Source organism: Toxotes jaculatrix, chromosome 15 (genome assembly GCF_017976425.1).
Source record: "Toxotes jaculatrix isolate fToxJac2 chromosome 15, fToxJac2.pri, whole genome shotgun sequence".
In the NCBI taxonomy this organism is placed as follows: Eukaryota; Metazoa; Chordata; class Actinopteri; family Toxotidae; genus Toxotes; species Toxotes jaculatrix.
The window spans coordinates 24,931,695-24,943,944 of NC_054408.1; the positions used below are offsets into that span (position 1 = coordinate 24,931,695).

General features: G+C 42.0%; 1 protein-coding gene across 1 annotated transcript in view; it reads left to right on the top strand.

Annotated features, from left to right (window-relative positions):
• Window positions 1–12,250, top strand: part of LOC121193932 (contactin-associated protein-like 5) — a 73,832-nt gene that overhangs the window by 42,279 nt on the left and 19,303 nt on the right. Inside the window, exons 10-13 of the mRNA XM_041056362.1 lie at window positions 4,335–4,478; window positions 4,605–4,764; window positions 8,570–8,676; window positions 11,817–11,936. Of these exons, the coding sequence (XP_040912296.1) occupies window positions 4,335–4,478; window positions 4,605–4,764; window positions 8,570–8,676; window positions 11,817–11,936 (531 nt within the window). The remainder of the gene's footprint in view (window positions 1–4,334; window positions 4,479–4,604; window positions 4,765–8,569; window positions 8,677–11,816; window positions 11,937–12,250) is intronic.

Consider the following 12,250-nt stretch of genomic DNA (forward strand, 5'->3'; position numbering starts at 1 on the left):
CAGGATTTAGCACATCTTATGTATTTCCACACCAAGTCCAAATTTATGCATGAGATACCTGCAGGAAACCAAACAGGTGATAACACATTTTTGTGTCTCTGTTGTTTCTTACATCTCCTTCAGACTGGATGCATGTCTCCGGGGGGGGGAAGCACATACGTGAATAACTATTCACTATTCACTTCTACCCCAGTAATAATTACAGCTCCCTGCTGTTTTCCTTGTGAATCCTGTTCCTCCTGTGGTTTAAACCCCCGTCTGCACTGACATCCTTCCATTTAAAGTGGCTCTTTAAAGTTTTTTCCTCATAAAGAACTGCTCGTCCTTTTTTTTTTTTTTTCTCCCTCAGCTCAGTGTAAAACTTGAGTGAGACAAAAAGGTTTCTGCTGATCTGATAGAAACATACTCCCAACATAATGGCCTATTGGAGAACCAGTGCAACAGCAGGAAAACTTACAGACCAGATCCTGTAATTTCCTAATGATAAAAATACTGTGCAGAAAAATGAATTATTAATTAAAATATTAAGTTCCAAATTCATTCATTCAACGAACCTCAAACAGTTTAGTAGCTGTTTTGAATTTTTTCATTCTCATCACACAGTCTTCATCAGAGGTTTGCCAAGCTGTCCCTGAATAGCAGATGGTCAAAGCTCCTGTGCTCTTGGTTTATTTCCTTGGTGGTGATGATTAAAAATTCCTGTCAGAAATGATCCTTTAAATAGCGAAGTCTTTGTTTAATGATGTCACAAGATCAAGGCAATTTAATTCAAATGCTCCTAATCACTTTTATGTCCTTAAACTGGCTTTAACTTGGCACCACCGTATATTACTGAATTATTCACCCCAACCTCTCCGCTCATCAGAACAAGGTCTTCTGACTGTGCCACATTTAACATCTCAGGACACGTGGTAACCGAGCCTCTGCCGTCCCGGCCCTCAGGATATGGAACAGGGCCCGGTCACTCAACTCTCATCCTCACACACATTTTATTGGTGCCTCCTGCCCTGATTTGTTTCTCTTTGATTTTATTCTTTCAAACATTTTTGCTTCTCTTTCATTGAACTATGTGTTTGTGTCCACTACTTTTATGACGAGTAGCTATAATATATAATATCACAGGAAAAACATAAAGGTTTTTTTTCAACAAAGGATAGAATTTTTTTTCGGTCAGAAACAGAGGGTGAAGAAATTATGAGAGATTTATTGTTCAAAAGATGATGAATGGTTTTACAAAGAAATGTGGGATTATTTTTTTCAGCTGTTCTGTAGAGACAACACCACTGCAGATAATGCCAGGCTCTAATCTCATGTCTATCTGCGATGTCCATTATTATAGCAGTATTATTATTTTGCTATATGCCTTGTTTTTTTCCTCCTCTTTGTGGTGGATAATTATTGTGGTGGCAGCAGAAGTAATTACTGAGGACATTTTGGATGCGTTTCAGGGTCTCATCTTGCTACTCAGCATGGAGACATATTGAATTTCAGTCACATTAGGAGACAAATTTGGGATTTCTGTCCTAACAGACTTCATGTTAGAATGCAGAGCACAGAGCACACAGACAGAGGGGGGGGGTCGTCCATCTGATGCAGGAAATAACTGGAATCTTTGTGCACACAGTGAGAGATGGATCAAAAACGGATGTAGTGTATCTTTAATAGCAGCAAACACTGAAAGGTGAACTGTGTCAAAAAAAAGTATAACAGACCAGCTGGGACAGTAAACATGAGGGCGCTCAGTGCAATTTATCTGCCAGGTGTGTGACTTTAAATAGTAAGACTACCTTCTATAATAGAGTCGTGTCGTACAGCGACAAACTGTGAAAGAACAGTCAGGGCAGTTGGTTAAATCCAATCATTTCCACGTCGTACAGGGCAAGTCCACTGTAGGTTATCACAGAGACGGAAAGCTGTCACCATATAGGTCTATCAAAAGTAAAAATAAGTTTAAAAAAAAAACAACTTCGAGCAACAGCAAAAATGTCTGATTTACATGTTGTCCTGTGTTAGCTCGCAAGCTAGTCACTATCCATATTATTTAGTCTGAAGCTGGTAAATCAAAGGCTGGGTAAAGCAGAGTATTAATCTGAGCAAGCATTTCCCTCCAGATTTAGGCCGCCAGCACGTTTTAAGCCATGGCTAACTAATAGTGTGAAGGTTTGACACCCTGCCTACTCCTGCAGTCCATCATGCGGTCAGCTGGGTTTAGCTGACAGTGTTAGCGTAGTGTTAGGACAGAGGTCAAACATGGTGACCCCACTGTGAGTTCATGACCTCGGAGATGCCGTGTTCATGTTACTGCACCCGGCAGCTGTTGGTCAACACATATCCCTCCAACACTAACTACTGCTAAATCATCTCATTTTTTACATTTCTATTTTTATGGTTGCAGCTCACTTAGCAGTGTCCCTCTGTTTCCGCTTTTCGTGTTAAGCCGAGAGTCAAACTGTTTCTTTTATTCCAATGACTGCTTCAGTAGTCAGTTTGTGAAATCTAAAATTTCACCTTCATGGATTCAGTGTATTCTCCATTCACCTACAAAGCCAAAAATAACATGGTTCTTAACAACATCCATTTTAGTGCGGGGTGGGGGGGTTGTTTCTGAATGATCCTTAAACTGTCCTGTGCAGCTCCTAACCAAGTGTTTAAAAAAATGTTTGTCTCACTCTGCCGTTTTAGAAGAACAGTAAACCACTGTTATAGCTGACAGTTTTGACAGTTAAATAATTGCAGAGTCTGAGGAGCTGTTCAAGCTATTGTTTGACAAAAAGGTCTAGAAAAGGATAATTATATCAAGCGCCCCTACTTTGCCATGTTTTTCAGTGAAACTCAGGATTTCCTGCAAATGTTTTACAGTGAAAGCCTCCCAGTAACAGGAAGGATCATCACTGCCGATTATGGTTTTAATATGAAATATTATAGCAGATCAGAGCAGCAGTGGTGAATATAGTATGATGGTTGCTGCACTAATGGATTCATTGCTGTAGAAATCTACATAATGCTAAGTTACAGATTTTTTTATGATACCTTACATGTATCAGAAAACCAAAAGTAAGATCAGTTCAGCAAGCGTTTGTTTGCCCTTGTGCTTTACTTTCCATTTCCTGCCAAGTCATCAGGGCATTCAGAGTGCTGTGATGAAGTCCTAGAGTGATATCATTAAACTATCACGTGGGGACTGTTTCCTGGGGGCAGCTGTGGGGCTCAGAGATGTAGACTCCCAGCATTTCTGACAGATCAGCCACAGGGGAAACCAGCAGGGTGATGAAAAAGCTCTGCTGAGGTTTTGTAAGCAAATGTTTTCTTTTCTCAAACAGCCGAGCAGTAGATGCAGACAACACTGTGTGTGATATTAAAGATATTAGAGGCTACATATAGTTACTGTTCGGTCACGTCAAGCTCATTTGATATGGGTGTGAGATGTGAAGGCGGTAGGAGCTCGCCAGCAGTCCCTCATGGCTACACCGCTTGTACCATGAAACAGCCAATCGAGTGGAAAGAATGATGCCCGAGGCTCTCGCAGTCTTCTGGGAGGAGGACAGGCATCATTGGATTTTAATAGATTCTGAGAGAACAGGGGAAAGTGAAACATTTCCCCAAGAGTCTGGACAAATATGTCTTAACAGCCCATGTTTTTGACAAATAAAAATAACTCTCAATCAATGCGCATCCTGTGTGAAACCTTTTGTCCCCTCTGAGCTCTAATGAAGAAGCAAAAAAATCTGTTTTTACAATCTGGGGAGCTGAGCTGTGAACATGGTGCTGTGACTCATCATCACTCCCAGCTGCCATCACAGTGTTGTCCTCCTGATGGCTGTAAAAATACATCAGGAACGTTCCGATAAAAAGGCATGTTGTGGATTAGGCTTTTTTTTTTCTTTCGCTTTTCACATGTTAGAGTGACACAGGATACAGCAGTTTTCATACAACCAACATGTCAACCAACATTTCTATCACTAATAACAACAAAGCAGATGAGAAAGAGATGAAGAACATCACAGAGCGCAGTGTGGCAGCTGACTTTTGGACAAACTTTATATCTCAGTTTACCAGTAACTCTGCACTGTCGCAGGCGTTGTTGTGTTTTACATGGTCTTTTACAGCTTTTCCACCATTTTCATACTTTATTTGTTTCTATGCAAATCGTATTACTATTGAGTGAGTGTGGTTATACCCTCAGTGATGTGATGTGCACACTTCCTCAAGATCTCTCCATATTATTATTTTATTATAAAAATAACAGCTGTGTGGCAGAGAGAGTGGGACAATGAAAAGATAGGAAATCATTACTTGCTGCTCAGTTTTCATCAGGTCCTTCCCTCTGTCCTCAGGTTACAGAGTCAATGATGGGCTGTGGCACTCCGTAAGCGTGGACACCAGAAGTCTACAGATCACTCTGACTCTGGACAATGAGCCTGCGTCCACCATCGAAAAGTGGGAACAACTGGAAGCGAGAGGCAGCTTCTACCTTGGAGGTCTGTGAAACGTGTGGCTGTTCTACCTTGATTTTATTGTGTCTTTCCAAATACAATATCAGAATAACTCTTGAAAGGTTTCTGATGTTTTCTAGCATGAGATAACAATGTGTCATCTCCACCCAGGCTGTCCCACAGCGGCCTGTCAGAACCCAACTTTGGCCTTCCAGGGCTGCATGCGCCTAATATCCATCAACAGCCAGCCAGTCAACCTCAGCCATGTCCAGCAACGATTGCTCGGAAATTACAATGAGCTTCAGTTTGACACCTGCAACATAAGAGACAGGTAAAGAAGTGGTTTTTGTTTTCTCATTCACTGTTGTCGGGCACGGTGTTCAGGGGATCTTGTTCAACTTCTTGGGAAGTTGGGAAATATCTCCTGAATTACATCCAATATCTTTTGAAAATATATACAGTTAAATGTCCTGCTCATATTCTGAGGACGGCTTGTGCAGCATTAGGTGTCCAAACCTGGGAACCTTACGGGAGACCAGGATTTGTACCCCAATCTGCTGTTCAGCAGGCAGCTACATTACCACTGCAGCATCCATATGAAGTGATGGAGGAGCCAGATGAGAAGAAGAGTCATACAGCTCTCATTACGGGGACTCGTTAAGTTCAGCTCCTCAAGAGCTTCTCACCCATGAAGCTTCTTCATCACCTCAGACTACTACCTCTTCCCCAAGATGAAGAAGGAGCTCAGCGGTCCCCATTTTGACAGTGATGATGACGATGTCATCAGTGCTGCAGACCACTTTCTAGAGATCTGAGACACTGACTTCTACAAACAAAGGATCTATATGCTCCAAGACCGCTGGACTAAAAGTGTTCATGTAGGAGGAAGCTATGTACAAAAGTAAATGTGCAAGCTTTTCTAAAATTGACTCCTTCTACCTGAGACCACAAACTTAAACTCACCTGGTTCACCAGTTAAACTCACCTGGTTCAAAGATGATTGTTTGTAGTTTGGTTCACATTGTGCTGCTCTGCACCATCCAGTCAACACCGAGTGGTTCATGCTTCTTCTCTCCTGATGGAGCTGATTCTTCATTTATCGAGCTGCTGTCATCATGTGTGACTGTAACTGACTCGGTTATTTCACAGTGGTGGTATCTGTTAATCGCCTCACCCATCCCTTTAGCATTTTGTGACGCTGCAGATGCACGAGCTAAAGCAACAAGTGCACTTGGAGACGTCGCCACAGTTTGTGCACTAGTTGCTGATCGTGTGAAAATGATTAAAATAAGGTTCTTTTTTTTTTTTTTTTTGCACAAGGTAATACTGCCTTCATCTCTTTTTGTCAACAGTGTTGAGGCTGGGATTATTGAATAACCTTTATTGGAACGGTCACTGGACAGCACTGACTGGGCGTTTTGTGCTTATGCTCAGTGGGAGCTCCACATTGTGTCCGGTCAATTAATTTGTATGGAGTGAGCTTTTGACTGTGCAGAAAGTCCTTGATCATTAAAACGTGTAATTAGTTAACACAACATTTACGGTTAATATAAATGAGTCCAGTTTATCGATCGTTTATTCTGACTCCACCCCCTTTTTGTCGTCATGGCCGCCAAATATCAGCTTCAGTCTTTGGTTACAGAGAGAGAGGGCAGCTACAACAGGACCCATGTTGTTCACCTCTGAAGATTCATCAGGACACATCTAACATTTAGCAGTTAAAGTGGAGTCTGTGCCTCAGCAGGGAGTTATCTGTGGCTGCATTATTCATTTGTTGATGGTGTCATGTTTTGGGGAGAACGCCGAACGTTACTGACATCTTGTCCAATGGAGACAGGCGCACTGACAGAATGGTCCAATTACATTGCAGCAGAGGCTTGGTCGCACCTTTCCTGGCAGAGGATTCTGCTAACAAGCTGCTCCCTCCTGTCTTGCCTGGCATCAGTCCCTCATCAGATCCGCAAGGTCCACGACCGTATGAGTGTAGTCTTGAACACAGACTACGAAGGGACACAAACATTTTAGTTGCCATTTTCTCTTGTAAACTGCCCTGAGGAAAGTCTCTGTCTCTATCTCTGTCTCTGTCTCTTATCTCAGATTTGAATCTACCTGCTGTCTGTTGCCCATTTTTGGGAGCTTTTGGTCTGGGTTTGTTTTTCATGGCTTGTGCTCCTTTCTTAAATGCTGCCGTGTACAATGATACAACAGATTAGGCATGAGCAGTTCAAAGATGTGACCTGTGTCAGTCCATGCTGTGATTTAAAAAACGTTCTTCACCGGTAACCAGTCAACAGAGGCCAGTGAAGATGTGGTCTGTCTTCTAAGCGCTAATGAGGAGTCTCACTGCTGAATTGTGAACAGCTGCAGGCCAGACAGGCCTGTCTGATTCCTACATACAGAGATGATTTGCAACAAGTCAAGGTGAGGGGAAATTAGAGGAAACTAGGAAAGATTTTAATTTTGCAAGTGATCTAAAAGGGAAGAAGCTAGCCCTGACAGCGGAGTTGATTTGTATATCAAATTTGAATCCAGAATTAAAGATAACACTGAGATTTCCTGCACGAGGCAGCAGAGACATGTAAAAGAATGAATGTCAGAGTGACTTCCTGTGTCCATTTGTCCATGACGCTGAATTTCTCCAAGCTCAGTTTAGAGAAAACAACTTTTTTTTTTTAAGAATCCTGTATAAGAGTGAGAGCTTTGGGATTGGTTGATTATATAGAGGATGAATGACAGCATGTTAGACACAGCCACTGACCAAGAGCTCGACAGCATCCAGGACTTACAGTATTTAACAGAAACAGCACCACGTGCTGTGGTCAGCTGTTGTCCGGATGACATCACTGTCACATTGGTTGTTGATGTTGTGTCTGTTTTATGATCAGGGCCACACGTTGTGCTTTGTTTACAGGGTGAGAACATTAACCTTTACGGGTCTTGATCTCTTTTTCTCTCCGCGTCTGTTTAAACTTCATGACTCGGTTTATAGCAGGAGAGCTCTTCCGCCGTTTGGCTTCTGTAATTTTCACGACCTGTGAGAGCAGCAGCGAACACAACAATAGAGAAAAGCTTGACTGTAATTAAACCAACAGCCACAACACTTTATCCGAGCCGCAGCCGGGCCTGCTCTGCTGCAATTAATGGCGGAGAGATGAAAGCGTATGAAATTATAGATGCATGCTTGAAAGGATGGCAATTATATGAAACTGGAGGAGGGCTGAGGAATGGACTGTTCATCAAAAAGTGCACTTCCTTGAAATGCCTTTTTTTTTTTTTGTGTTCAGATCCCATAAGAATGAGCTCTGATCTGACGTTAATGCTGTTACTTTTGGACGAATCACCACGGCCACGGCCTAAAGCCAGTTTTCATAATGACATCATGGAAATGAAAAAAGCAAAGTGGTGAGAGTAGAAACTTTCTTAACTGATGATGAAAAGATCGGTTCTGGGAAAAGCAGCACCTGTATATGTTGGTGTCATCACATTGCCTCAGGGTTTTTTTTTTTTTTTTTGGTGACCTTTTTATTTTTCCTATCAGGAAATCCTCTTTCATTCATCATCCTGTGCATTTCCTAATAGCTTTGTTTATCCTTGAAATGCTGCTCTGACACATCTGTCTCCAGAAACGCTCTGATCAAACTGCTGCAGAGTTGCCTTCAGCAGTCTGTGAAGGCAGAACAACACAAATAACTCGTGCTTTCCATTTCTAAGGTTGTTGTTGCTGCAGCTTAAACCACGCAGCTGGGTGCTGATCTGGACTGGTCTGGTGCCGATCACATGTTCCTCTGAACAGCAGATAAACCAGATATCTGAGCTGCCCTGTGCAGGTGTGTCAGAGACGCTCAACACCCACGCTGGCACAGGGAGAACATGCAAACTCCACACAGAAACCTACTGCACTTTTAATTCTAAATAATATTAGCTGACTGTGGTGGGAATTGGTCAAAGATTACATGTGTGATTATTTGTTTCTGTGAGTCTTCCTCATGTACATTAACGACAGTGAGTCGATGGAGACACCACGTGGAGACCAACTGTGACTGGTCAGCTTGTTGTTTTCTCCTTAAACTACAATGAAGATGAACAAGCAGGTGAAGTTTATTAAAAAAAAACAAAAAACCACTCCTCTGTTGCAGGTGTCTTCCTAAGCTTTGTGAACATGGAGGTCGATGTTGGCAGTCCTGGAGCTCCTTCTTCTGCGACTGTTCGGGGACCGGCTACTCTGGAGCTACCTGTCACCACTGTGAGTTTGCCGCTTCTTTATAGTTTCAGGGAGAAACAGGGGGAAAGTGACTGAGAAGAAAAAGAGAAGGATACTGACAGATAAATATGATTCCACATCTTTACAGTCACCTAAGAGATATAATGAAGTAAAGGACGTTAGACAGTAAAAGTATAAAGTATGACAACAACAATTGAGGAAAATAAGATTTAAGAGATAATCTTTTACTCTGAAAAAATACTCAGTTTTTTTTTTTCGATCTAATTCTGTCTAAACGTTTAAAAAGAAAGTAAAAGTATTTCAGCCTGAGTCCAGTAGTTATCAACTGATGGGAACAGGACGGGATAATGGAGACAAAGGAAACATCACAGCTCCAAGTCCACTGGTTCTTACTGAAGACAGAAATGTTTAACAACACCTAACAAATACGGCTTAGGGTTTCATTTGTACAGACTCAGTCATTCCCTGAAACAGCTGGACACTGTAGTTTATATCACACGTTGCTCAGACAGGAGGACCTTTGTTGGAGACTATTTTCAGCTGCAGACGAATCTACATTTGGTGTTTTTGTATTTTCAGCAGCAGGATGGTGCGTATGGGACTGAGTCAACATAAAGCACAGTGTGTGTGTGTGTGTGTGTTTGTTTTAATGAAGGAATGTGTCACCCAGTGCAACAGTTTGGCTTTCTGATGTATTTTTAATACTGCAACACACACACACACACAGAACACTGCTGCAGGTTTCATTCACATGAGATTTATTCATAATGATCCAAATACTTGTGGAGGTTTATAAGTATATACATATAGTATATAATCCTGTGCATCCTTGTGTGTGAAGCTTAGTGCTTAGGTAACTGTAGGTTAATACGACTTTAGTTTTCTTTCTGTAGCTTTTTGTTTGTTCGTTTTGTTTATCTAACTTTTCATAAATGATAACGATGGAGTGTCTCCTGCCCACCTTCCACCCAATGCCCACCTCTCACCTCTGAATACACCGCTGAATGGAAAACGGATTAATAAGGAAAAACAAACCCCTTCCAAGAACTGTGCTGAAAAAGGATGCAGGAATAAGAGGCACGCGTACGTCAGGGTAGGATTTAGGAGATACTTCACCTGTGTACAGCTCGAAGTACATCAGTTCACACCTGGTATTAAAATGTGTCTCCAGTGAAACTTGTGATCAGATCTCAGTTTCCCCGCTCTAAATGCGAATAAGGACGTACGTCACTGCTGTTTGCAAAGACCAGATCTGTTTTTCACATCTTACAGGCCGTGAAAAAACCAAAATCATCTACGTTGTGTGACGCACTCATGATATATCACTATGGGCTTTTTGAACATTTCAGTTCAGTCGTGTGGACAAAGCCAGCTCACGGGATTTCTCACACCTGACCACTTGTTAATACCAGGTCTGAACAGAGCCAGAGAGAGTGTGAAGTTGCTGTTTTACCACACACTCATCCGCAAAGTAGAAATTCATTTAGTTTGAATGCCTGAATAAAAACACATCAAACACAGAAATAAAGTTATTTTGAATCAGTGAATGAATTGTTTGACACTGTGACATGTGAGTCTAAGTTTCCTGTGGACCAGCCGACAGCTCATTCACTTACATTAGTGACTGACTGTAGTTATAAGTGATGGATTGTGCTGCAGGAGGCTGTACAAACAAACACTCAGAGGGATCTTATTGGCTGAAATGTATTTCTCTTTCTCTCTCTGTTTGATTTGTTTTTTTTTTATGACAGCTGCTGGAAATAGCACTTTTGGTCTTATATTAATATATTAATATTATCAGTGACTAACTTACCCAGGCTTTACATGCAAAAATATGTTACCAAAATTATGACAGAGCTTAAATCTCATATTTATGAGAATTTGCACTAAGCTGTAAGAAACACTGACAAGACACATGCGTTACTTAAACAGAACATGTATATGATTTAAACTCATCCCAGTCATCCAATCACATTGTTTTACACTGCCTGCATCAATGCTACATCTTTCATGTAGTGTGTATATTGCACCCGCTGTGGACACTATTCAACTCAACTTTCAGCTACAGCCGTTTTTAACTCATGCATCACACAGGTGGAGAAAATCCGTTTTATGTCTGTAATGTCCCCCCAGCTTTCAGACATACACAGCAGGGATGCGAACACATCTCTGAACGACAGCTCCAGCACACAGACTGAATGATTAAGTAAAATGAAGTCTGGATTTGCATGAGTGCAGCTTGTTTTATTTTTTTTCCATAACTTCATGCACCGTGGCGGTGAGCGAAATGACTCTGAGCATTATCTGAGGAGCTGTGCGAGCGTTAACGTTTGATGGATTCCTACAAAGATGACTGGTCGTGACAGAATCGTCACCGTTTCAAGGTTGTGAGGACCTCGGGCCTCAGTGCTGTTGAAAGAGCAGAGCGTTCGTATCGTATCTTTGAGTAAGCTCGTAGTCATTAATAATACTGTGCTCCCGCAGTGTGTGCACTTTCTCTCTGCCTAAATGCCGCCTCTTGGCAACCTCTAACAAGTAGGGACTCCTCTTCCTCAGTTCTCTGGGGTTTTCAAGGAAGGATTTCCTCCGTTAAGAAACTTACTAAAATGCTTTAATTCCTCATCCTGAAAGTGGAACCAAATTTGTGTCACCATGAGAATTTTTGGCCAGTCATTTCCTGCTTTGAGATGCTTGATGAATATGTTCTCACGTCAGATACCAGGGCCGTCTCTTCCATCTGTTACCCTCTGTTTGTGGAATTGATTAACATGTGTAAGCTAACAGGCTGCTGCAGCTACAGACTGCTTCTTAACTATAAGTCAGTGGTGGATTAAACCATTGTCATTACACTGCATCAGTGACTGACTTCAGTTTTTGGTTTTCATTGCCCCCGTTCATCCTGTTTCTCCCCTCGTTTCTCTGGTTTTCCTTTAATTTGTCACCCGTCTGTAAATCCATGCACCAATCAGGATTTCTTACTGTTTGAATCTTTAGGTGGGTGATTAGCTCACACTGCCTCCACTGTCTCCACACTCTCAGTAAATAATACCTTTTCTTTTAACTAGAAATATAATTATTGCTCATTTATCCATGACTGTCTGCAGGGATCAGCTGTTGTTTCTGTGCCGACAACCTGAATAAAACATGTCTCCTCCTTCCAGCCATTTACGAGTCGTCCTGCACGGCCTACAAGCTGATTGGCAGCTCCTCTGGATTTTATTCCATTGATCCAGACGGGAGTGGCCCCTTGGGGCCCGCAGAGGTCTACTGCAACATGACAGGTGAGTTCACTGCAGTCCACCACGTTGTCACCTTTAGTCTCTCAGAGTTCCAGAGTCAAGTCCCTCAGAGATCACGCTGCATCGATCCACAGCACTGACACACACACACACACAAAGAAATCTTTACAGTCACTCAATACTCCTCCTGCTGACAGTTTGGACGCTACATTTGTGTGACGTCAATGTGTTTTGTAAAGCTCATTGATAATATACTGCTTTTCTAAACAGCCTGGCAGCAGGGTGAGCTAATCAGCTTCCGGATGAATCCATTTGTTTTCCATCATCATTTTTTATTTAAATCCAGAGTTTCTTCA